Source organism: Dendropsophus ebraccatus, chromosome 11 (genome assembly GCF_027789765.1).
Source record: "Dendropsophus ebraccatus isolate aDenEbr1 chromosome 11, aDenEbr1.pat, whole genome shotgun sequence".
Classification (NCBI taxonomy): domain Eukaryota; kingdom Metazoa; phylum Chordata; class Amphibia; order Anura; family Hylidae; genus Dendropsophus; species Dendropsophus ebraccatus.
Genome location: NC_091464.1, coordinates 40,119,241 through 40,146,673, shown reverse-complemented (window position 1 = coordinate 40,146,673; position 27,433 = coordinate 40,119,241). Strand labels below are relative to the sequence as shown.

At 41.9% G+C, this 27,433-nt stretch overlaps 1 protein-coding gene across 1 annotated transcript in view; it reads right to left on the bottom strand.

The window, feature by feature from the left end:
* PHEX (phosphate regulating endopeptidase X-linked) overlaps positions 1-27,433 on the bottom strand; it is a 164,402-nt gene that overhangs the window by 14,947 nt on the left and 122,022 nt on the right. The window contains exons 14-16 of the mRNA XM_069944443.1: positions 21,733-21,836; positions 16,049-16,107; positions 5,145-5,199 (exon numbers count right to left, since the gene is read on the bottom strand). Of these exons, the coding sequence (XP_069800544.1) occupies positions 5,145-5,199; positions 16,049-16,107; positions 21,733-21,836 (218 nt within the window). The remainder of the gene's footprint in view (positions 1-5,144; positions 5,200-16,048; positions 16,108-21,732; positions 21,837-27,433) is intronic.

Below are 27,433 nucleotides of genomic sequence, written 5' to 3'. Positions count from 1 at the left end.
TACAGTGGAGATAAGCGCTGACATTTGACTTCTTAAAGCTGTCAAATACATCAATATGAGCCTTAATGGTATTTTCTGTTAAGAGTTTGTAACACTCACTTTGACCTGAGCAGTTTAAAAGGGAGAGGTTATTACTGTAATTTTTATAAGGTCACTAATAAAGATAGCGACAATCATTCCAGGTGCTTAGAGGAGGCTTTGTGCTTAATTGGGCAGATGGAAAATTGAGAAACTGGCCGTTCGCGTTCATTAAGCCTTTTATCAAAAGTGTTATCTTCCATAAATGCTAATGCTAAACCAAGAAGCAGAAGTGCTGCTCTCCTTTATTAGAGATATGAGGTGAACATACAGTATTTCCCATAAATAATAAAGCTTGCGTTTCATAAGGTCTGGTATAACAAGGTTATTAGCATACTGCGTAATTCTCATACCATCTCTATAACCTACAGTAAATAGCAGATATTAAGCAGCCTTTGTTTTTTGTCTTTTCGCTCATTTTCATACTTTCACTATAGTGAACCTACAACACAAGATTGTGTTATACAAGGAAACTGCCTTAACCCTTTGAGGACCAGGCCCAAAATGACCCAGTGGACCGCGCAAATTTTGATCTTAGTGTTTCCGTTTTTCCCTCCTCCCCTTCTAAGAGCTCTAGCACTCTCAGTTTTCTATCTACAAGCCATGTAAGTGCTTGTTTTTTACAGGAATAGTTGTACTTTGTAATGGCGTCATTCATTTTACCATAACATGTACGATGGAATTCCAAATATATTATTTATGAAGATATAAATTGGTGAAATCGCAAAAAAGAATGCAATATGGTAACGTTTGGGGGGTTCCTGTGTCTACGTAATGCACTATATGGTAAAAGCGACATGATACCATTACTCTATAGGTCAGTACGAACACAACCATATGCAGGTTTACGCAGATTCTCTAATGTTATATATTTTTTTTAACCCATAGCTGCACCAGGACGTTATTTAACGTCCTCGTGCCGCTATGGGAGTTCAGAGGGGGGTCGCGCGGCGACCACCCTCTGAACTGCCGCGATCCCGGGTGCCGCGTGTAGCCCGGGCTCGCGGCTATTAGCGGGCACGGTCCGATCGCCGTGCCCGCTAATTAAGTACTTAGAAGCAGCTGTCAAAGTTGACAGCTGCTTCTAAATACTTGCGGTTATACATCCCTGGTGGTCTAGTGGGGGGATCGCCCCCCTGCGGCGCGATTGCGGGGGGGCGATCCCTGCATCCATACCGGGCCGGGGTCTGCTCCGTAATGGCGCTGATCCCGGCTCGGCATTCTATTGCTTTTGGCTGCAGCAGCCAAAAGTAATAGAATACCGATCTCATGGATTCATGCAGTATAACTATACTGCATGGATCTCTATGAGAGATCAGAGTGCATATACTAGAAGCCCCCCAGGGGGGCTTCTAGTATATGTCTAAAGTAAAAGAAAAAAGTATTTTTAATAACACAAAACCCCCTCCCCTAATAAAAGTCTGAATCACCCCCCTTTCCCCATTTTATAAATAAAAATAAATAAATTAATTAATAAACAAACATGTTTGCTATCGCCGCGTGCGTAATCGCCCGAACTATTAATTAATCACATTCCTGATCTCACACGGTAAACGGCGTCAGCACAAAAAAATCCCAAAGTGCAAAATTGCGCATTTTTGGTCGCATCAAATCCAGAATAATTGTAATAAAAAGCGATCAAAAAGTCATATATGCGCAATCAAGGTACCGATAGAAAGATCACATCATGGCGCAAAAAATGACACCTCGCACAGCCCCATAGACCAAAGGATAAAAGCGCTATAAGCCCGGGAATGGAGCGATTTTAAGGAACGTATATTGGTTAACAACGGTTTGAATTTATACAGGCCATCAGATACAATATAAGTTATACATGTTACATATCGTTTTAATCGTAACGACTTGAGGAACATGCATAACAAGTCAGTTTTACCCCAGGGCGAATGGCGTAAAAACACATTTCCCCCAAATAAAAGAAATGCGTTTTTTTTTTTCAATTTCACCACACATATAATTTTTTTCTGGTTTCCCGGCACATTTTAGGCAAAAATTACATCTGTCTTAGCAAAGTACAATTAGTTGCGCAAAAAATAAGGGCTCATTTGGGTCTCTAGGTGGAAAAATGCAGGCGCTATGGCCTTATATACACGAGGAGGGAAAAACGAAAACGCAAAAATGAAAACTGGCTGTGTCCCCTAAGGGTTAAATGAAATCCTTTTTTTTGGCAATTAATTATAAATAAAATGGGACTATTGTGACGCTTATAACGGTTTTATTTTTTCACCTACGGGGCTGTATGGGGTGTCATTTTTTCCATTTTTTTTTATATATATAATGTAACATAAAATCGGTAATCCGCGCACTTTTTTCCCTCTTTTCGTGTACGCCGTTTACCGTTCGCAATGATGCTTGTTATATTTTAATAGATCGGACAATTACGCACGCTACGGTATATTATATGTTTATCTATTTATTTATTTTTATATGTTTTATTTATATAATGGGAAAGGGGGGTGATTTCAACTTTTATTGGGGGAGGGGTTTTGGGGTAGTGTGTTAGTGTTTTTAACTTTTTTTTTTTTACACATTTGAAGTCCCTTTGGGGGACTTTTACATTCACTACTTGGATTTTTACACTGATGAATGCTATGCCATAGGCATAGCATTGATCAGTGTTATCGGCGCTCTGCTCATTGAGCCTGCCTGTGCAGGCTCAGTGACCAGAGCGCCGATCGGACCGCACGGAGGCAGGTGAGAGAGCTCCGGCGGCCCGTTTTACCGATCGGGACCCCCGCAGTCACACTGCGGGGGTCCCGATCAGTAGGTGACAGGGGACTCCCCCTGTCACTTACACTTAAACGCCGCGGTCGCGCCGCGATCGCGGCGTTTAAGGAGTTAATGACACGCGGCAGCGCGATCGCTGCAGCGTGTCATTACCGGTGAGGTCCCGGCTGCTGATTGCAGCCGGCCCCCACCTGCTATGAAGCGCGCTCCGCTCCGGAGCGCGCTTCATAGCGGGAGAAACACCCAGGGCGTACAGTTACGCCCTAGGTCGTCTGGGGACAGACTTCCATGGCGTAACTATACGCCCTGGGTCGTCTAAGGGTTAAAGAAATTCCATTTGTTTAAAACCATATAATTTTCAAGTCTAAGCTCTGTGCTGCCTAATTTCATACTATATTCATTTTATCATAAAACATATTGAAAACCACATTTTATTCAGTTTTTAATTGATTTTATTTTTTATATGATATATCCCAAAAGCGTCAATTTTGGCATTTGGTGTATTTTTAGTTCATGCCAATCAATAATGGGTTGTTTTAATAAATCAGACATTTTTTTATGTGGGGATAGCAAACTTTTTTTTTTGTTTGTTTATTTATTTATTTTTTGGAAAAAGGGGTTGATTTAAATTTTTAATGTGAATTTTTTTTTTTGTACTTTTAAAAACTTTTTCTGTTCACACTTTTTAAGTCCCCCTAATGGACTATAATACTCAATCATTAGATGGCATATACTGATCAACGCTATACTTCTGCATAGCATTGATCATAAAGAGTGGTGCTCTGCTGATAAAGTTTGCCTAAGCAGACTCAATAAGCAGAGAGGCTGGGAATACCACAGAAGGTAAGTATTACCTGTGGCAGCCCTAGCAACTGATCTGCACCCCATGATCTTGACATGAACAGGGTAAATTCCTGGGATTGGAATTAAGTCCCTTTCAAGTAATTGCAACAACCACTAGGCCAGTGTGAAAAGGCGTATTACCGGTCATTAAGAGGGAAAGTTGCTAACCTGCTGTTAAATCACTGTAGCCCACAAGGTGCTGAAAGTGAAGGTAATTTTTTACCTTGATCCTCAGCGCCATTTTTAGGAAGTTTGTGGTTTATTAAAATATTAAGGTGGTTTGGTGCACTGGAAGTGGGACTACCACTATCAGTGCATCGATCCACCTGACAGGCCCTCCCCTTCTAATGAATATTTATCCAGTGCGCTTCAGTGATGCAAAGGGACAACCCTGCAGAGCAATAGTAGCAGACCTGCCCCCAGTGCACCAAACTGCCTGATTTACATATGTAATAGACTACAAGGTTGACAAATATGGAGCTAAGGATCAAGGTAAGAAAATTACCTTTATCCTATGCCCCCAGTGTGCTATAGGGACATATCAGCAGGTTAGATGCTTCTAATTTTCATTTAATAAATCACATTATGTTCAGTTGTTTTTGTTATTGTTAGCAATTGAAAATGGGGACATCATACATTTTCATGAAACTTGTTATGAAAGATTAAGGATCAACATCCTATGGAGACATCTCGCCTTATATCCTTCAGCACCTACTCCATGAGACTGTGATGGAAACATCTCAGACTTTTGGCTGGTTAGGTTGATCTCTTGTATACAATGTATAGAAGAGTGAATGGACCAATACACTTTCACTCTGCTCTCAAAGCAAAACAATGTTTAAATGTGGACCCCCATATTGTGTTGGATATCTGTATGATATGTATGTGTATATATCTGTATAAAATGCAAGGTTAGAAGTTTTCCAATGGAGAATGAACCATGTCATCTCCTAGTGTCCAAAGTAAATTGTGCAGGTGTAAAATATTGTACTGTATGAAATGTTATATATATACTTTATCTTGTAGAAAGAAAATGCTGACAATTTAAACCTTCCATGTACCCTTATAGTTATTATTTAATATAGAAAGACTGAACTTGTTTCTCTTTTCTAAATGTTATGTGTTCCATTTTACCAATACATAGGTGACAGTGAATTGATTTCTTTTTAGAACTCATATTTGCTTTAGTGCACATTCGCCTGCTTTAATGCTTTAAAGTGCGTGTTACGCCTTTTAAAAGGGGTTTTTGGATTTGAAAGACTTTTTCCCTATACACAGGATGAGAGACAAATATGAGATCGCCGAGGGTTCAACCTCTCTATTGACGATCTGACTCCTTTGTTATGAGTCGAGATGTGGGTGGGCACATGACTGTGCTGTACTCATCTCTCTCCGACAGCTCCATAGATAACCCTTTAACAATATTTAATATAATTTGCAGTTCCATCAACTTTAAAACATCTGATGCAATTACATACCGTGGATATTCTGTTCCCCAGAAGAAAGGTTTTTGAAGCTCTCCAGCTGGGAATCCTGACATTCACATAGAACAGAGAATGAATTAAATAACTAACGGTATAAAACAATGTTTTGCTCCTAATATTGAAATTAAACAGATCGGTATATGGATATACAGTATGTGGATCAAAATATGAAGTTGTATTCTCATTGTCATGTCATGTCATGATTACAATACTGACTTCCTTTAACCCCTAAATTTCAGGTCATACAAAAAGCTAAATCTTCAGCAGATTAAAATATCCTAATAAGAGATGAACAAATATTTGAAAAGTTTGGTTTGGCGTTTTCTCCAAACTTAGAAATAAAGTTCGAGTTTGTCTGAACCTTAACCCCTTAAGGACCGGGCCTGAAATGGCCTTAAGGACCGGAGTAAATTTTATGAATATGACCAGTGTCACTTTATTCATTAATAACTTCGGGATGCTTTTACCTATCCGGCTGATTCTGAGATTGTTTTCTCGTGACATATTGTACTTCGCATTTCTAGTAAATTGGAGTCGATACTTATAACAAATCTTTATGAAAAAAAACAAAATAGCGTGAAAAATTGTGAAAAAATGCATTTTTCCAACTTTAAAACTTTTCTGCTTATACAGAAAATGGTTATATCACATAAATTATATATTAAATAGCATAAGCAACATGTCTACTTTATGTTGGCAGCATTGATTAAACTATCTTTCATTTTTTTTAAACAATAGAAAGCGTAAAACATTAGCAGCAAATTTCCAAATTTTCGGTAAAATTTCAAAATCAGATATTTTTAGGGACCTGTTCAGGTTTAAAGTGTATTTGAGGGGACTGTGTGTTAGAAAGCCCCACGAAGCACCCCATTTCAGAAACTGCACCCCCCAAACTCTGCAAAAGCACATCCAGAAAGTTTTTAACCCTTTAAGGGAGTCACAGAAATAAAAGCTAAGTGTGTAAGAAATTTGAAAATTTTTATTTTCTGTGCAGAGATTTTATTGTAATCCAATATTTTTCATAATTATGACCCTATTACCAGAGAAATGCACCCCAATAATTATTGCCCCGTTTCTGCAGTTTATAGAAATACCCCATATGTGGCCCTATTGCGCTATTTGACGCAACCACAAGCCTCAGATACAAAGGAGCGCCTAGTGAATTTCAATGGCTCCATTACATTTGGTCATTTCTGACTGTACCACTTCAGGTTGGCAGAGGCTCTGGGGTGCCAAAACCTAAAAAACACCCCTAAAGGGACACCATTTAGAAAACTAAACCCCTCAAGGAATGTAACAAGGGGTGCGGTGAGAATTTGGACCCCACAGGTGCTTCACAGATTTTCCGAACAATGTGGCGTGAAAAAAGACAAAAGTATTTTTTACACTAAAACGTTGTTCTAGCCTTCAATTTTTCATTTTCACAAAGGGATAAAAGGAAAAAAAAGACACAAAAAGTGTAGCGCAGTTTCTCCCGAGTACAGAAATACCCCACATGTGGACATAAAGTGCCAAGCGGGCGCAGGACGAGCCTCCAAAGGGAAGGAGCGTTTGGAAGCTGGATTTCACTGGAATGGATTTCAAGGGCCACATCGCATTTACAGAGCCCTCGTGCTGCCAAAACACTGGAAACCCTCCACAAGTGACCCCATTCTGGAAACTACACCCCTCAAGGAATCTAACAAGGGGGCAGTGAGCATATGGACCCCACTGGTGACGGGCACAAATGTGGAACAATGTGACGTGAAAGTGAAAAATTTCATTTTTTCACTTTCACGGCACAAATGTGCCCGTCATCAAGGGGTCCATTTGCTCACTACACCCCTTGTTAGATTCCTTGAGGGGTGTAATTTCCAGAATGGGGTCACTTGTGGGGGGTTTTCACTGTCTTGGCAGCACAAGGGCTTTGTAAATGCGACATGGCGTTCATAATCCATTCTAGCCAAATCCAACCTCCAAAATCCAATTGGCGCTCCTTCCCTTCGGAGGCTTGCCCTGCACCCACATGGCGCTTTATGTCCACATGTGGGGTATTTACAGACTCGGGGGAAATTGCTCTACACATTTTGTGTTTTTGTTTCTCTTTTAACCACTTGTGAAAATGATAAATTCAAGGCTAGACCAACATTATAGTGTAAAAAATGTAATATTTCATTTTCACGCCACATTGTTCCACATTTGTGCCCGTCACCAGTGGGGTCCATATGCTCACTACACCCCTTGTTACATTCCTTGAGGGGTGTAGTTTCCATAATGGGGTCACTTGTGGGGGGTTTCAACTGTCTTGGCAACACAATGGCCTTTTAAATGCAACATGGCCCCTCGAAATCCAATTCAGCCAAATCCAGCCTCAAAAAACCAAATGGCGCTCCTTCCCTTTGGAGGCTTACCCTGCACCCGCATGGCGCTTTATGTCCAGATGTGGGGTATTTCCGTACTCAGGAGAAATTGCGCTTCACATTTAGTTTTTTTTTACCTTTTAGCCCCTTGTGAAAATGAAAAAATCATGACAAGATTAATGATTTAGAGTAAAAATTTTAAAAAAATTACACTAAATGTTGGTCTAGCCTTGATTTTTTTCCATTTCCACAAGGGGTTAAAAAAGAAAATGAACACAAAACGTGTAGGGTAATTTCCCCTGAGTACGAAAATACCCCACATGTGGACATAATGTGCCATATGAGCACAGGGCAAGCCACCAAAGGGACAGAGCGCCATTTAGAGGCTTGAATGGAGGATGGAGGCCACGTCGCAATTACAAAGCTCCTGTGCTGCCAGGACAGTAGAAACCCCCGACAAGTGACCCTATTCTGGAAATTACACCCCATAAGGAATCTAACAAGGGGTGCAGTGAGCATATGGACCCCACTGGTGACGGGCACATGTGTAGAACATGTGCTGTGAAAATAAAAAATACTATTTTTTTCATTTTCACGTCCCAAATGTGGCCGTCACCAGGGGGCCATATACCCGCTGCCCCCCTTGTTAGATTCCTTATGGGGTGTAGTTTCCAGAATGGGGTCACTTGTGGGGGGTTTCTACTGTCCTGGCCGCACAGAGGCTTTGTAATTGCATCATGGCATCCTCTAATGGGAATGGCGGCCATACCTACTTAGCTGGGGAAAAGGGACAATTCTAATTTATTTGGGGGTATTAGGCCAATTATTAGTTTATAAGGTTGGAAATGACAGGTGTCCATCAAACTCAACCTGTGTTGATCCAGAGGAAGGCAAAAACCCCTCGTGAGGCAGACGACAGTAGCCTCATCACTGGGAAAAAATTCCTTCCTGACTCCATAATGGCGATCAGAATAATCCCTGGATCAACGTGACCCCTGAAATAAGAATAAGGGACAGAATTTAGATAATGTAGAACCCCAATGACGTGTGGTACGCCTTGAAGTGATCCAGTATGCAGAGGCCGGGGTGATCAGGACAGGCGTCACACTGGAAAATGGTATCCTTCCTGATCCCCCTGTTACGCCACACTCTGCACTTCTTCTGGGGTCTCCCGTTCTCCAGTGTGGGGGACGTCACCTGGAAAATGTTGTCCTGGTGCGATACGGGGTCCTTCATATCCAGAAGCGCTGGGTCCGCTCCATGGCTGCTAAATATTAGGGCTCTATTACTACTTCTGATATGTTCGGATCGTGCCGCAAGCTACAGTAGCTCAGGCAGCGAGGGACTGGAAGAGGGGGTGCTGGTATAAAAGTTATCCCCGTACAGGTGGTGACCTTTATCCAGCAGTGGGAAGATCAGTTCCCGGACGATCTTTCCACTTGTTCCGAGGATGGGGGGGGGGGGAGGGGGCATCTGGGGGCTGCATTCGGGTGTCCCTTCCTTCATACACTCTAAGGGTACGTGCACACTGCAGAATGGCGAAGGATAACCCTTCGTGCATTCCGCAGTTGGCACCCGCCGGCTGACTGATGCGGGCGCGCGTCTCCGTCCGTGTCATAGACTCCATTCTATGCACGGGCGGATTCCGCTCTCTGTCCAACGTGTTCATTCTTTGGACGGACGATGGAATCCGCCTGTGCATAACATGGAGTCTATGACACGGGTAGAGACATGCGCCTGCATCAGTCCGCCGGTGGGTGCCAGCTGCTGAATGCACAAAGGTTTATCTTCGCCATTGCGCAGTGTGCACCTACCCTAAATCTGTAAGAGTACCCTGAGGTACGCTCACAGAGTTAGTAGAATTTTACGCCATACCGTGATCTCTTATTGGGATGGTACTGGCGGAAAAGACGTGTCTGGGAGGCAGCATACACTACGCTACCCCCAGACACGTCACTGGAGGATGAGGATGAATGGAGGAAAGAAGGATCCCCCCATTTATCCTCACTGGCTGTTTCGGTGTTGGAGGCAATAATAACGTATCCCTCTGACGCCGAAAACACCCTGGGGGTCAACTTTATACGGGGACTAGTATATGGGGTATGTAGTGGTGTAGTGTCAAACTTTATTCAATGTAGTGTAGTGTGGTGTAATGTAGTGTTTTTTACGTGTTTTTTTACAGTAAGTATAAAAAAAAAAAAAACTACGCCAAAAATGGTGTTCCTGATAAATGCCGCACTTATGTGCGGCACTTATCAGCAGACCGTGGCAGTAGGATAGAGAAAAAAAACACCCTACGCCAAAAAGGAGGAGTTGCTGATTAGCAGCGCACTTTCGTGCGATGCTGATCAACACTCAGCGGCGATAGGGTGCGGAAAATAGAAAAAAAAAATTGAAAAAAAAAAAAAAAACTTTATTACATACTGAACATCCCTGTAGCTGCTGATAAGTGTATTACACATATCAGCCGCTAGAGGGCAGCAGAGCGGAAAAACCCGACGCTGGAGCCGAAAATAGCCGAACGTGACGTCACGGAAGAGGCCGAAGACCCGAACGAGACCGCGAGACGCCGTGAACCCGGAAGACGCCGATCAGGACCCCGGGACAGGTGAGTAATGTACGAATACCTGCTCTGGACCCTTCAGCTACCTAGCTGAGGGGTCCGGAGCAGGTATTTATAACTTTTGGGGACTTTAATCGCCGTGAACGGCCGGCCGGTAGCGGCCGGCCTTTCACGGCGATCGGGCCGGTGGCACCTGGCCACCATTACTTTTTACAGTAATGGCGGTCGGTGCCGTCCTCGGACAGCACCGACCGCCATTTTTTCCGGGTCATCCGGTCACCGATGACCCGGAAAGGTTCCGATTGCCGCTATTGGCTGATCTGAACTGATAAGCCAATAGCGGCGATCGTCGGCATGGGGGGGGTTAACAACCCCCCATGCCGACAGGGAGAGATGGCCTGCAGTGTATTTCTGCAGGCCATCTCTCCCGATCGCATGCGGCCGGTCCGCGGCGCCCTCTTAAAGGACCCGCGTACCGGTACGTCATGGGTCCTTAAGTGACAGTGATCCATGACGTGCCGGTACATCATGGGTCCTTAAGAGGTTAAAGGAACTGCCCTAAAACAGCTAAACAATTGCAGACATTTAGCTGTTTTAGTGCGATTCAAAAAGTTCTGACTGAAACGGCACAGTCTGCAGCCAGTGATTGGCTGAGCAGGCTTTCACATTTGTTTTGAAAGTGCCCGTTCAGCCAATCACTGGCCGCAGCATTGTCCAGTATCAGTCAGTCAGTGATTGGCTGATCGGACTGTCAATCTCGTCTGGGAAGAAAGAAAATTAGATCATTATATAGATATTATATAGCACAGTTCGGACAATGTTGAATTGACATGACTTGCAAGAGTATGAACAATACAATATCTAGAGCTGAGTCATTGTGTTTTGAGGGGTTTTAATGTCTCGGTTCAATTAACAATTATTGAAATACCGAATGGCTATGTTCACCCAACGTATATTTTTGTAAAAGTAAGGCTGTTGCCGATTGCAATAACAGCCGTGCTTAATACAAAAATATACATTACCTTGCCTTCTATGGAATCCCAGCTGGGTCACAGAACGGCCGGCCTCATACAGCATGTGAACATCGCCTAAACATGTTAAAAAAATGTACTGTGTGCAAAAATACTCCTCTTGTGGAGTTTTATACAGGGTGTATGACAGTGCTGTGTCTGGGTTTGTGTCATCGCCTAGAAATAAATATGCACAGAGATCCCTCTACACCTTTATTTTCATCTTTAGAAAACTTTTTATGGATGGAAGATTATGGGTGTGTTCACACATGCAGGTTTGTAAATATTTGCAATTAATGAAAAAAACCTAGAAATTGTTTCGAAAAAGAGGAAAAGCCTCAGTCGTTCCTTTATACCTTTCCTAGATTGATAATCTGTTCCTGGTTTTGTATTTATTATTTGCAATAAAAATGGTGTATGTGTATTCAATCTAAGGGCCAGATGGTCGGAACCGATTTACAGAGCATTCTCGGGGCTCAGTCATGCTGCCATGAAACAAGAACAATCACTGCATTGTTTATTCAGCCTTTCCTTGCATCCAGCCATCAGTCACATATCCACTATTACACTGAGAGACGTGCGACCAACAGTCTGATATATCAGTATGTCAGAATGGCTCAATCAGCCAATAAACGAGGGTTCGGACGCTGTTAAACTGCCGGTCGCCGGGCTGCATTTAGGACGTTCCTGAAGAGGATACCTCTGTATTGGCTGCAGGAATGTTCTTTTTTTACTATTGATTTGTGGGCACCGTCAAGTGTGCCCGCAAATCAATGATCCATTCATTGCAATGAAATGTGCAGCTGCCACCGCACAATACATTGTGTGAAAAGCTATTATTTCCGGGCGCTGTTTACTGAATAATAGGCAGGTACCTAAATAATAGGCAGGTACACTATCTAAAGCAGTGCTTCTCAAACTGTATGGCGCCCCCTAGTTGTTGGTGAGGCCCAACTGGGGATGCAGTTTTCACAAAGTAACTATGATCTGCACAGTCCTTTTGCTGTTTGCAAAAATCACCAGTTTAGCAACATTATTAATTTATTTTGTACTTGCTTTATTAATATATAGAGCTTGGGAGCCAGGTAAAAAAGTAGCCCTAGCATTATTTTCAGCTTTTAAATGGACTTTCACCACAGATACTGTAGAAATATGTAGAAGATGGCACTTCCGTGGCGGTGGTGCTCGAGGTGAGAAAAATGTTCAGATATTAGGAAGAGCCCGGCACTCACCAAGTAAATTATGCTTCTTTATTGTAGTGTGGAAAACATATGGTACAAGGACACGTTTCGGCCAAGCATGGTCTTCATCAGCTTAGGGGTGTACAATGCAGTGAGGTCACCAACAAGTATATATACATAACTAAAAACCGCCAAAGTATATGGGCGGGGCCAAACACGATGACATCACAAAGTGGGCAGGGCCAAGTGTAATGACGCCACAAAGTGGGTGGGGCCAACGTAAAAACGTCAAGAAGTAAACAATATGGGGAAAACATCAATGGGAATGGGAGGAGAGAAACATAGTAAACAATGGGACATGTGTCACATGATAATGAAGAGTATACACTGCAAGGAAGTACATATAAACATAAACAAACATGTTGCTCGAGACGGTAAATAATAATATCATAAAGCAGGTCAAGGGGGAGTGGTACAGAGCGGGCCAGCTGCTCCGATCGCAAAGTGAAGTTCATGAGGGAGAGCCGTGTTACAGCGCTGCTGTCAGTGGACAGAGTGTGCCCTTCGGTGCATGGGTATAGGTGCGCAGATCGGGCTGCTTGTAACAGTCAGCTGCTCGGCGAGAACAGGAGATGCGGAACATCCGGATGCAACAGAGGAGTGTGGATATTACAATGTCGGGCTCAGTCTTATGGTAAGTAGAGTCCTGGTACCGCGATAGAGCTGGTAGTCACAATGAAGAGTTCATAAATGTTCCGAGGGCTACAATCTGCTTTAGGATGTGGAGTAGGACGGGGGACAGGTGTGGCTGACACATAGGAGGCGGTGCATCCACCTCAATGCTATAAGTAGAGCACATATAGATACATAGTAGGCGTAACATATAGTAAACAGCAGTATATACAATATTTTGTCCTCCAGTGACTACCCAGCGACTCAGCAGGACTTCTTCCTTGACCTCCTAAAAACAGTGTTATTCGAGAATTATTTCATGTTTGAGAATAAATACTATCTCCAGAGCTGCGGCTCCACCATGGGAGCCAACGTGGCACCCTCGTATGCAAATGCATACATGGCCGTCTTTGAGAGCAACTTTGTATACACTAACAATGATTTCTGTAAATATGCCAAGACCTGGAAACGTTTTATTGATGATGTGTTCTGTGTATGGGACGGTCCGAGGGAGTCTCTCGATGCATTTCTTTCAGCCATAAACTCTGTGTGGCCTGAACTCAAATTTACTATGCATTGCAGTCTCGAGTCAGTAGACTACCTTGACACTAGAGGGAGTAAGAAGGGTATGGGTAGACTGACCACTGACATGTTTACAAAGGCAACCGACAGAAATAGCCTTTTGCATTTTGACAGTGCACATCCTCTGAGTGTTAAAAGATCCATCCTCAAGTCGCAATTCCAACGGGTCAGACGCATCGTGGCATACCCGGACACTAGCAACACGAGACTGGAGAAGATGTAAAACAATTTTCTGGAAAGGGGTTACCCCAGACACATACTCAGAGAGGCCAGAGATGGGATCAGCAGACCTAGAGACACTAATGACACCACTAAGCGCATACCGTTTGTCAGACAATACCACCCACTCACGCCCTGGGTTGACAATATCGTCCGCAAACATTGGAACATATTGCAAGAGTCTTACCCCAATATTGCAGAGTTTTCCACCACCCCCCTCATATGTAACAAAAAAGCACCTAGTTTGCATAACAACTTGGTCAGAGCACAGTGCCTCACTTCCACTGTGACACATGGACAAAGGGTCCTAGCTACCAGGAGACAGGGCACATTCCCTTGTCTCCACTGTGCACAGTGTAGCAATGTTCTAAAGGAGATGGTCCGTGACCGCATTAGCAAGCACAAGTCCACAATCAGATGTGAGAATCTACTGCTCCCACTACCACATCACTTCAAAGAAAGGGGCCACTCTATAGCTCAACTGAAATACCAGGTACTGGAACAAGTTAGAGTACCCAAGAGGGGTGGCAATCTCAAAAAACTGCTTCAAAAACGAGAAGCATATTGGATACACACTCTGCAAACTCTCACTCCCAGGGGGCTGAACAGGGAATACGAGCTATCTAGCATCATCTCCTAACTTATTCTTATGTGATTGTATTCACACACACTTATCTGACTGCTTCCTTTCTGCCTTACAGGCACTCCAAGCACCTTGAGACTCCCTCGACCCTATTATGATTTTCAGCTGATGATGTACCAGGTACGACCCCTTGCCTATCTTACTATTGTAGCTTCTGTGATCCTCTAGCTATCTAGTATCTTTATCTGCCCTACATATGGCCTGTATACAACATGTTATGCCTATTTGTATATTATTGTAACTCTTGTATATATTGTACATATTGTATATACTGCTGTTTATTATATGTTACGCCTACTATGTATCTATATGTGATCTACTTATAGCCTTGAGGTGGACGCACCGCCTCCTATGTGTCAGCCACACCTCTCCACTGTCCTACTCCACATCCTAAAGCAGATCGTAGCCCTCGGAACATTTATGAACTGTTCATGGTGACTACCAGCTCCATCGCGGTACCAGGACTCTACTTACCATAAGACTGAGCCCGACATTGTAATATCCACACTCCTCTGTTGCATCCGGATGTCCCGCATCTCCTGTTCTCGCTGAGCAGCTAATTGTTACAAGCAGCCCGATCCGCGCACCTATACCCATGCGCCGACGGGCGCACTCTGTTCGCTGACAGCGCTGTAACACGGCTCTCCCTCATGAACTTCACTTTGCGATCGGAGCAGCTGGCCCGCTCTGTACCACTCCCCCTTGACCTGCTTTATGATATTATTATTTGCCGTCTCTAGCAACATATTTGTATATGTTTATATGTACTTCCTTGCAGTGTATACTCTTCATTATCATGTGACACTTGTCCCATTGTTTACTATGTTACTCCCCTCCCATTCCCATTGATGTTTTCCCCATATTGTTTACTTCTTGTCATTTTTATGTTGGCCCCGCCCATTTTGTGGAGTCATCATGCTTGGCCCTGCCCACTTTGCGACGTCATCACGTTTTGCCCCGCCCATATACTTTGGCATTTTTTTGTTATGTATATATACCTGTTGGTGACCTCACTGCATTGTACACCCCTAAGCTGATGAAGGCCATGCTTGGCCGAAACGCGTCCTTGTACCATATGTTTGCCACACTACAATAAAGAAGCATAATTTACTTGGTGAGTGCCGGGCTCTTTCACCACAGATAGGCCCAGGCACCCTCTTGGTCAGTCTGGTGAGGCCCAGACATTGCCTTGATCTGTTGGGTGAGGCTCCAGTAGAAAAAGTTTGAGAAGCACTGATCTAAAAAACAGGCGTTAAAATATCGATGTATTAACACAGCGGGCGGCATTGCATTGCATTGAATTCAATTCCACCCCTGCAATAAAGAACGAACGCTGATTCCATTGCAATCAGCATTTGTTCTTTACATAGAAATTACTGAGTGTTAACATAGCCTAACATGGGTTGATATTCACCCCCATATTTTATTAATGTCCATCTTGTTCATTAGTCCAGCAAACTGTTTAACACCCAACTGTTTAAGTGAAGGAGACCAATGATATTATTTCCAGCCCTGTTCACACACAGACATACTTTTTAGACAAATCAACATCTCATAAACGCCTTCTCGCTCATCTCCTGCTACTAACAAAATTCTCATCATAATGGTAATGCACATTCCTTCCTATCCTCGCGGTTAAGTTTTTATGGTCATTGCAAGCAATAAAGTTAAAGTATAGAAAGCACTCACTAATTTGGTTTGTAGATGCACTGTAAAATGCATTCACAGTGGTAGGACTGGTATACCACCTGCGAGGAAAAACATGTAACATGTATAAACTGCATCACAACACTGTATATTATCCATGCAATGACTAAAAGAATTCACTTTACATTTGCCCTAAATATCACTTAATGAAGGACCAAATCTTTTAATATATTAAATACATTAGATTACTGGAAAACCATGTCAAAAGGAAACTTAAATAATAATATTTAAAAGAAGGTTTTTCCGAGTTAGCATTTTAGGGGTAAACCAAGCAAAAAAAAAAATGTGGAACCTAGTATAATTAGTGATAACACTATATTAAAAAGTTATATATCTTGGCATCAATTTCTGATACTAGATACCCAAGTCTTTGTGGGATAGAAATTTAATAGGCAATAATGCAATATGTAGACAATACCCCTAAAAGGGTTTGCAGTCATTCTTTTTTACTAACATTATTATTTATTGTGTAAAATGGAAAAGGAAACTTAATTTATCCATAAATTCCCCTATTCCCCTGCTCCACTGCTGCAAATCTGATAAAGAGGTAAAACAGAACATGATAGCAACCATCAATGGAAAATGCTTCAGTCATTTATTAGACACTCTTGACCACAATTACAGGAATGCAACAAAAGGTAAAGGCCGCTTCGGCCAACCAACCATGTTAATTGAGATGGGAATACTGCTTTAGGCTATGTTCATACAATGTAAGTCCCCTAGTGATCATGGCTGTTGTTCCAACGGCCGTGATTAGTACGGAACTTACGCGGTGTTGAAGGCTGAGGGAATCCCGGACGGAGGGTATACACATAGCATACACTCCGGCCGGGATCCCTAGGGGCAAAGATCATCCAGCCGGTACTGCCAGTACTGGACGGAATGATCTCTTCTGAGAGCGGTCGCTCCATGACCCGGCCGGGTCAAGCAATGGCTGGTCTCTTACAACGTGTGAACATAGCCTTAGGGTGCGTTCACACTGTGGAATACACACAGAGACTTTAAGTGGATTCCGCCGGGCCGGCCTCCACTTAAAGTTCCGCCCATTCCCTGGAATCAATTATATTTGCCAGCGGATTACGATGTCTGCCCAAAGAACTGACATATCGAATCTTTGGGCGGACAGCGAAATCCGCCCGCAAATATCATTGTGTCTTTGAAACGGGCGGAACTTCAAGTGAAGGCCGGCCTGGCGGAATCTGCATGACGTCTTTGCGGATACTCTGCAGTGTGGATGTACCCTTAAGTGTATAGAGGGATTGGATTATTTTTTCTTTAGCTATTAAAGTGTATGGTCAACTTAGCACACTGGAAGATGTTTGCACTGTATAAAGCTTATTATTAATACTTATACACGAGAAAGAGAAATACAGCACTCACCACCACGTGTGAACCAGGCTCAAGCTTTTATTTCTTCACCTTGACAAAAGTGCAGGCAGGGGATGACATTGGGTGCAGGACGCGTCTCCTGGAGCTAGCTCACATGTAGCGGTGAGTGCTGTATTTCACCTTCTCATGTATATGTATTCATCATTGCTAGATTCCTACTCTGCACCCCACTGAGGCCACTTTTTTAGCATTGGTGTCCACTGACTGCTATCTCTGACTCCCAAGATACAGCACAAGCAGAGCAGTGGTGCCGCTCATATTATTATCATCTGTATTATCGCTAAATAAGTACAAGAGTAAATTTATTACGCTAAGTTCCCACACCATCAAAATGACGGCAGTCCAATAAAAACGGACATCATTTTAACAGTTTGTGAACATAGCCTTTAGGTGCAGCAAAATTAAATAAATAACAAAAAAATGAAAAGGGAAAAGAGAGAAAGAAACTTTAATATTGTGTAATCTAAGCACAGCGGGGGACATTTCATCTTGCCTCCAAACACAGGCAGCCTTATAAAGAGCTGTAGCACTCAGCGTCTCATCCTCGTAGAGCCTCAGAGATACGGATATTAATTAATGAAGCCAAAGTGCTTTGAGGATTTATGTAACACAATTAATCTGATTAAACATGAGGAGCAAAGGAGTTGTAGATATTCCTGACTGAATCATAAGTCAGGCCAGCTGGGGGACACTGTGGAAAGAAATGGATCCTCTGGGGGACATTTAATTAAACTAGTGCAATGATAAAAGTGCAAGAAAATGCTGCTACTAATAACACATTTTCTATTATTTCTTACTCTCAGCAAGAAAAGGAGTGTTTCAAGATTAGTCCGTAAGTAGGCCTATGATATGTGTTAGGCTATGTTCACACGACATCAAAAAAAAAGAGAAAAGGCTGCCATCTTTTCTGTTACAAAAGATGTCTATAATTGCTACAATTTATTTGACTTTAATGCAATGCATTGACCTCAATGGGATGATGGACGTCCAATGCACACATTATATAAAATGATGGACGTTATCTGTGCAGTTGTCAAAATGTTGATCATGTCAACTATTTTTGGATGTCTTTTGCAAACAGCTGACATTTTTTTTTTAGTTGTTCATACATAGTTTTTCTTTTTTCACCGTCCTTTCATCGTTTTTACTATTAAATTCAATGGCTTTTCAATGAAAGACACACCCAAAGGCCAATCAGTCCACCTAAACTAGAATAATGTACCAACAACCGTCATTGCACCTGCATTGACAGGCGACCAAAGAGCCAAATGACGAACTTCATTTTAAATGAAGAGGAAAAAACGTGTGAACATAGCCTTAGAGCTTCAGTAGGTAACTCAATAGATTCCATATTTACTCTAACTCAATAAAATGTTCCTCACAGTTATATTGGGGTACACAGTAATTTTAATGGACTTTAAAAAAAAATAAGAGCAATAAGAAAAAATGTCAGCTGCTTAAAATCATGACAGACTTCATAAAATACTTTCAATAGACTGCTCATAACTGGAAAACTAGGCAACAGAATCACTAATTAATGGTGCTTTTACACAGAGAGTTATCTGACAGATTTTTGAAGCCAAAGCCAGGAATGGATTTGTAAAGTGGAGACATCTCAGACATTCCTTTATGACCTGTTCTCTGTTTATAGTCTTTTCCTGGCTTTGGCTTCAAAAATCTGTCAGATAAATCTCTCTATGTAAACGCACCATTAGGAATACTGTTATTAGTTCTATAATGATTGTAAGGTGGAAGCTTATAAACCCAGGGTAGTGACCTGGCAAGCAGCTACTAGCTGCAAACTACTACAGTATGGTGAGACAAGGACTATTGTGTACTAGTTTATATGGTGATCTCAGCCTGTGATTGGCCGAGCTGGTATTTCCTGCAGGAACAACACATCACAGAACACAGGAGGCAGCTGGGAGCAATAAGGACAGAAAGCCATTAGAACTGTTGCTGTGGAAGATCAAGACAGGTGAATTACAGGACCACAAACAAAGTCTAAAAATGTTGGCAACCAGGAAACCCCTTTAATAACCAGTAAAATCTAAAGGGCAGTGGATTAAGAATATATGGGCATTGAGAATTTGTAGGACAAATAAGAGATGAACTATACTTTTCAGGGTTTTTTTCTTATTATTTTTATTTTTTTTACTTAAAGGGAACCATTCACCCCGTGGCCCCTGGCAGAAACTGACATACAGTGAGATAAAGGTCAATATACTTACCACATCGCTCCCGGTCCCGTTCCGGACCCCGTTGTTGACACAGAGAAATTGCCGATTCTTCTTCTCCCGACCATTATGGTAATGAGCTGAGATGAGTCCAACGTCCATAGGAAACGACGGACGAGTCAAACTTATTCATGAGGTTCTCTTCTCGTCGCCGCCCATCCGCGCCTCCTGGAACTTGATTGACGTCTTCAGTCTTCAGTCTTCTGACGAATTCCCACGCAGGCGCCGTTGCGATGGTCTCGTCACCTCTTCTGCGCCTGTGCGGTAAACAGGATACGTGTTCGAGACAATCGGCGCACGCGCAGTAAACAGTGATGCTGCGGAGCGGCTTCAATTGTGAACTGCGCATGCGCCGAAAACGACTGTCACGGCGCCTGTGCGGGATCCGGCGAGAAGAAAGAAGACGAGGAGGAAGAGGACCCGGCGTCAATCAAGTGTCGGAGGCGGGGAGAAGGCTAGACTTCGGACCCAGTGGCGCTCATTACCATAATGGGTGCGAGAAGAAGAATCGCCGATTTCTCCGTGTCAACAACGGGATCCGGGACGGGACCGGGAGCGATGTGGTAAGTATATTGACCTTTATGTCACTGTATGTCAGTTTCTGCCGGGGCCACGGGGTGAATAGTTCCCTTTAAGGTAAAAGTTTTTGGAACTTTGTTGTCAGTAATTCTTCCGTCTGATTCACAAACAGAAGCATCATTGTCTGTCATGATATAGACAGGACCAGCCTGAGGCAGAACTGCCCTTTGTATGTGTGTAATGTTGGTATTTGGCACTTTTGTTTTCCTAGTACACATGCATAGGCATGAGGCCAGCTTTCATATCCTGAGGCTATGTTCATATAAGCACGTAGTTTTGAGGTTGATGCGTTTGCTTGAAATTATACGATATACGGCCGCACAGTGCACACTACGTATGAACTTACAACCGGATTGTATACGGTGCAGTGAAAAATGAACAAAACCATTGTTTGAGGACGGAAATGTTCCAACTCATGGCCGTGAATTTCCATGCGGTCCCGTACGAAGTACTTATTTCAGCCAAATTGAACTTGATTTTTCGATCCAAGAGGTTCTGTGAGTTTTATTGGGCTGGGCGAAGATTTCCAAATAAATTATCTGTTTCAGATCGCTTCGAAACAAGCTAGGGAAGCATAACTGTACTACGGGCATATGTTAGCAGTTCGTACGCATCCGTCCGCATGTCGATTTTTCCCACGCCCGAAGTTTCAGCCGCACATGTACAGCGGCGTACGACATGCAGCCGGAATCGTACGGAGTGTGAACATAGCCTAAAAAAAATTGCATATTCATAGTGAGTGTACACCAAAGGGATGGCTAATTTGACATTGATTGTTCCCCTAATGTACCGTAATCCTGGTTAATGCATTCTTGGTTTCCTTTTGCCATTAACTGCAATATTTTTAGCCTTCTGTCACAAAAGGGAACTAAAGAATCAATAATTGGTTATTGGGCAGGAAGAGTGCACAAAACAGAAGGACACAAAGCGGGAAATAAATGGTAAATGGGCACTAAGGAGGCAATTGATACTGTGTTCACCTGTCTTGTAATTTCCTTCTTTGCATCTCTTTAGTGCCAAGGTTCCTCAATTTACTCAGTTGGACCTCCCATTCACTAGCTGACCTGCTGGGCTTTTTTAGGCTGCATTCCTAAAATCTGGATATAGACTGACGTAATGTGAAATCTCTAGTATCTATCAAGGTGAAAGACTGGGCACCACTGTGAGAAGGTGTCCTCCTTCTTGGTGAATTATCGATGATTGGTGGCCATAGGGCAATAAGTGATCACCCTAACTCGCAGCTTTGGCAGCTGTGGTCGTGTGACTGCATGGGTGGCACATAGCGTAAGTTAGCAATAGTTAAAGATACAGTGGAGCTGCAGTCCAGTGCCTGGTCATTGTGTCCACAAGCCTGCTATCTCACATTACAGTCCCTCCTGACAGTGCAGAGAAAGAGCCTGCCTAATTGTATCAATGAAACCACTGACACATAAAATATATATCATAAAATGCATTACTTACTCTTTTTTTGGAACTTCTTTCCTCAGCCAATAGAAATCGGATTGTGATAGAAAATGTAATGTCTGCAGTACATTTTCAAAGTAGTCTGACTCAGAAAATTTAAGCTGCGGGAGAAGGATATACAGTATACTTTTAAAAACATCATGAAACGATAAATGCGTAATTTATGCTGAAAATTCTCTTCGATGAAACTAAAGCAAAAGCCTATAAATATTTGAATACAAAATTCATGTTCTCAGTGACCTTCAAAGTGGAAAAAAAAATGGTAGATTTCAACTGAACATAAAAAAAATTCTGATGACGCGTGGTTCAGGCAGCATGGAAATTATGCCAGGTCCTCTTTAATACATAGTTAATATAATAATTTCATAAAGTCGTTAATAAAAGGTGTGACACAAATAGTCTTTATCTGCTGTCCAACTAAGCTATAACAGGGTAACAATATGAAAAACATGCATTTTAAGGCTATGTTCATACACATTATTTTTGCTCAGTATTTTGGTCAGTATTTTTCAACCAAAACCAGAGGTGGATTGAAAACACAGAAAGGCTATGTTCACACACTGTTGAAATTCAGTGGATGGCCATCATTTAACAGCAAATAACGTCCGTTATTTCGAAACAATGGCCATTGTATTAAAATAACTGCAATTATTTGCCATTAAATGGCGGCCATCCACTACATTTCAACAGTGTGTGAACATAGCCTTTCTGTGTTTTCAATCTACCTCTGGTTTTGGTTGAAAAATACTGAGCAAAATACTATGCAAAAATACTGTGTGGGATCATAGCCTCAGGCTATGTTCACACTATGTAAAAATAACAGCCGCATTTCATAACAATGGCAGTTGTACAAACAATCGTCGTTGTTTCAGAAATAACGATCGTTGTTATGAAATACGACCGTTGTTTTTAAATAGTGTAAACATAGCCTTGATGTAATACTTTGTTAAATTAATGCAATTTTAAAATGAGATAGTATCAATAAATAGCTTTGGGTGTCCTGATCATGCACCTCTTTTTTTTTTTTTTTTTTATAGTTTCTTGATACGCCCTCCCAGATGTGTGCATTTATAATTTGACACATCAATTATTAGTTGGATGGGCATGAACTTAAATTTAATAATGGGAGTGAATTTCAGGTGATAGGTGTAATTCTACAGTCAAAATGTGAATGTTTTACATCCCTTGACTCTATACTCTATAATGACCTCTGATACTTCCAAAAAAATCTTATGTTTTTTTTTTTACTAACTAAAGTCATGTGTTTATACAAAATTCTTTTCAAATGTGTTTTGATGATTGGGAATGTTTTAGTTATGTTTTCTGTACCTGATTGTGGGGAAGCCATCTCACCTGACCTAATGTTAACAATATTCAGAGATATGTTTTGTTGAAGCTGCATGAAGAACAGGAGCTTCAGACTGTAAATGACTCTACCTTTATGGGAGAATGCTCTATGCTCTGTGACCTGTACAGAAGTAAGGGTCTGTGTCAGGACTGTATCTTTGCGGAGATTGATGCGTCCATCGGCTCATGCTGTTACATAGTTACATAGTTAATACGGTTGAAAAAAGACACATGTCCATCAAGTTCAACCAAGGAGGGGATGGATACAGGGAAGGGGGAGGGGTGATAGGTTCTATACATATGCATTTATATTATTTTGCTCTAAGAACTTGTCTAGGCCGGTTTTGAAGCCCTCTACTGTTTTTGCTGTAAACAGATCCTGTGGTAGACTGTTCCACAGATTCACTGTTCTCATGGTAAAGAAGGCTTGTCGCCTCCGGAGATTGAACCTTTTTTTCTCTAGGCGGAGGCAGTGCCCTCTTGTCTTTGAGGGGGTTTTACCTGGAACATCTTTTCCCCATATTTCTTGTAGGGGCCATTTATATATTTAAATAAGTTAATCATATCTCCCCTTAAACGTCTCTTCTCCAGACTAAACAAATGTAATTCTTTTAATCTCTCCTCATAACTAAGATGCTCCATTCCCCTTATTAGTTTAGTTGCCCGTCTTTGTACCCTCTCCAGCTCTAGAACATCCTTTTTATGAATCGGGTTCCAAAACTGGGCAGCATACTCCAGATGAGGCCGCACCAAAGCTTTATAAAGCGGTAATATTATATCCCTGTCCCGAGAGTCCATGCCTGTTTTAATGCATGACAATATCCTGCTGGCCTTAGAAGCAGCTGACTGACATTGTGTGCTGTTCTGTAGTCTATTGTCTACAAGTACACTCAGATTCTTCTCCATCAGCGACTCTCCCAGAGTAACTCCCCCCAGGACATATGCTGTGCGGCCAAGAAGGCGCTGATTTTCTTGTATTTGTTTCGTTTATGTGTTTTGTTTTGCATTAGTCTGAACACTAGTTTATTTTGTCTGCTTACTTGATTTCATAGACACACCTGACTTTACCTGCTGAGTTCTGTATGGCCATGTCATGGTTAATCTTTGTTTTGGGTCTTTCTATGACTGGCAGGTCTCCCTGCCAGTGGATGTGTTTTGTGGTCAGGTGCCTGTGGTTGGACATCAGGGGGATGGTCCAATTATGTCCTGGACCAGACCAGTGCCCTACTAAATAACACCTGCCTGCTTCTGACTCTGCTATTCTGTTTTTGTTCTGACCCTTCTTCTTTGTATTTCTGACCATCCCTGCTTGGCGCCTGCCCCTGACTGTATTGCCTATTTTTTTAATACGTCTATTTGATCCTGAATTTGTACTTTTGTCTTTTTGTTTCACATATCCAGGCCAGGGACCGCTGCCCAGTTGCCCGCTGCCACTTTAGGGCAGATAGCGGCAAGTAGGCAGGGACAGTGGGCGGGGCTGAGCTTAGGGTACACTGTCTGTCTCTCCTGCATCTCTCTCTAACCTGAGTCATAACAGTATGTGTACACTATGGAATTTCCGCTGAGACATCAGGCAGTTTCCACCAGGTGGATGTTCCACTCGTTCCATAGACTCAATGATATTTGCCGGTGGATTCCACCATCTGCCCAGAGAATTGACACTTTAATTGTTTGGGCGGATGCCAGAATCCGCGGGCATATATCTATGGAACGGGGGAACGTCAAGTGGAGGCCACTCGGCATAAACTGCCTGATATCTCAGCGGAAATCCATATCGTGCATGTACCTAACCCTACCTGTGCAAAGAGGGGGAGAAGGTGATCTTCACAGTATACAGTTAGGTCTATAAATATTTGGACAGAAACCACATTTTTCTTCAATCTGTATAGACTAGATTTTGTATAAACTTAAATTTTATATAAACTAAATAATTATTGTGTGACCACATGTAATACCGGACACTGGTGCCACATACAGTAAACTATCTTGACATTTAGCTGATTCTATACATTTTTAATTCTAATGTAGCAAAAAGTACATACAGGTATTAGGAAAATACAATCAGAATTGTTGAATTAAAAAAAACTGTAGCTACAATCAGGTCGTAGATTATCTTAACACAAATAAGACAGGGCAATTCCCATGTTTTTCGCCTCCTACTCGGGCTGGGCTACCAGGTTCCTTGGTGAATTATGTACCAACCAAGCACATAGTTCATCATATTCCCCAAGATTGATTCTTCTCCTCAAGCTTCAGTTTGTTTTATTGATAAAAATAAAGGTTACATTTAATTCTTCTGACTTGTTATGGATTAATTGCTTATCTGGTTTATCTTCAAGAGTTCTGTCTACACTAAGTGTCATTTATATCAGATCCTCACAAGGCAGAGGGCTTGAGTAATTTATTAGAGCCAGTTTATTGGCTCGGTGCTGAGCTAGGGTTTTCTTTTTTAAGCTCTGTTCTTGATAATAAATAGAAGGGGGACATTTCAGGTGTAAGAGCATTGGCATGATTTATCCTTTTAACCTTGGCATACACAATGTTCAGATGGAGAACATCTAACACATCTTATTATCATTAGAAAAATGTCATAAAAGCATGCACTATAAATGAGGACTCCCACACATGCACTTTAAATGAGCATTAAAAATGCAATATCATATACATAATTTCCCTCTCTAACCTTCTATGAATGACCAGTATATGTACAATAAAATAGGGGTTTGTGGTTATGTCAAAAAGATTAATTATTATATGACTACACAGCTTTCTAATATATGTTGTCTGTCACAACATGAATTATCTTTATTTGCATTTTTTTCCCTCACCATAAATAGAACAGGTTCTGAAACATTGAGAGATTTTTAAAACATGGGGGGAGATTTATTAAACATGGTGTAAAGTGAAACTGGCTCAGTTGCCCTAGCAACCAATCAGATTCCACCTTTCATTCCTTAAAGATTCTTTAGAAAATGAAAGGTGGAATCTGATTGGTTGCTAGGGGCAACAAAGCCAGTTTCACTTTACACCATGTTTGATAAATCTCCCCCATGGTGTAAAGTGAAACTGGCTCAGTTGCCCCTAGCAACCAATCAGATTTCACTTTTCATTCCTCACAGACTCTGGAAAATGAAAGGTGGAATCTGATTGGTTGCTAGGGGCAACAAAGCCAGTTTCACTTTACACCAGGGATGGGGAACCTTTGGCGCTCCAGCCATTGCTGGAACGCGTTAATTTGCAAAACTACAACTCCTATCATGCCTGGACAGCCTTCAGAGTTGTAGTTTTGCAAATAAGAAAGATAGCCCCAAATTCTAAAGGTCCCCATATACCTTACACCAACAGTGTAAGGTGTGTGGGGCTCTCCTAATCGACTACTGACAGATGATGTGGATGGAAATAGGTGTCGGACATGATGGAAAATCACCACCCAACTCCTTCATTTTGGGAAAGATAAGCTGCAGTCCAAGCTCACTAGCTGCGGCTTACCCCTCCCCTGATAGAGAACACAGGATACCATAACTGCATAGGAAATAACAGATCTTAATCAGACAGTTCCTGTGTGAATAATATAAAGAGATAGTGATGATATGTCAAACTCTTAATGGGAACCCAAAAAAACTTCTAACATTTGGCAGTGGAATGTGCAGAAGGCGGTATGGTGTCCCATGCTGATCCCCTGTGGCTCTGTACTATAGACGATACAAACTCCATAATATTGTTGTTGCATGCTTTATTTTATCATGAATTCCTAAAGCTGGCAGAAAAAAAATGAATGCCTCTATATGAGATTGGAGACATATACTAAAGTATGCAAACTGTGGTGGGGTGGTCCGCAGGCTGGGACTAATGGTCTTGTGGACCTTATACAGCCTGTGGGCCAGACAACACCCACTCCGTTGTATAACCCAACTGGCACAAACAGTAGTAAAAAAATAATAATAATAATACTTATAAAACATATGTCATTATGTTGTACACCACTTAAAATAATTTAGGAACATCTCTCAAAGTCAGTAATAATGCAGCCAGTCCTAGGAATTTATGAAAGGACAATAAAGAGTAAATGCACAGCTTGGCACATTATGCGATTGTACATTGTATTTAGTCACATTATGTGACGGTGTTCCCTGGCATAGTAACGCTTCGTAAAATAAACATTAAATATTCTCTTGACTTTGCCTGCAATCAATTAAAAGGAACTTAAAGCATAATGCATTTAATTTTTTTTGTTAAGTAAAACTAAGATAAAATATTATTTAGCCCTGTCTAGAAAATACTGTAATGGCTTTCAATATATTCCACCATTATAATGCTTAATTAATTTTAGGGTTTTTTTTCCATATGAAAA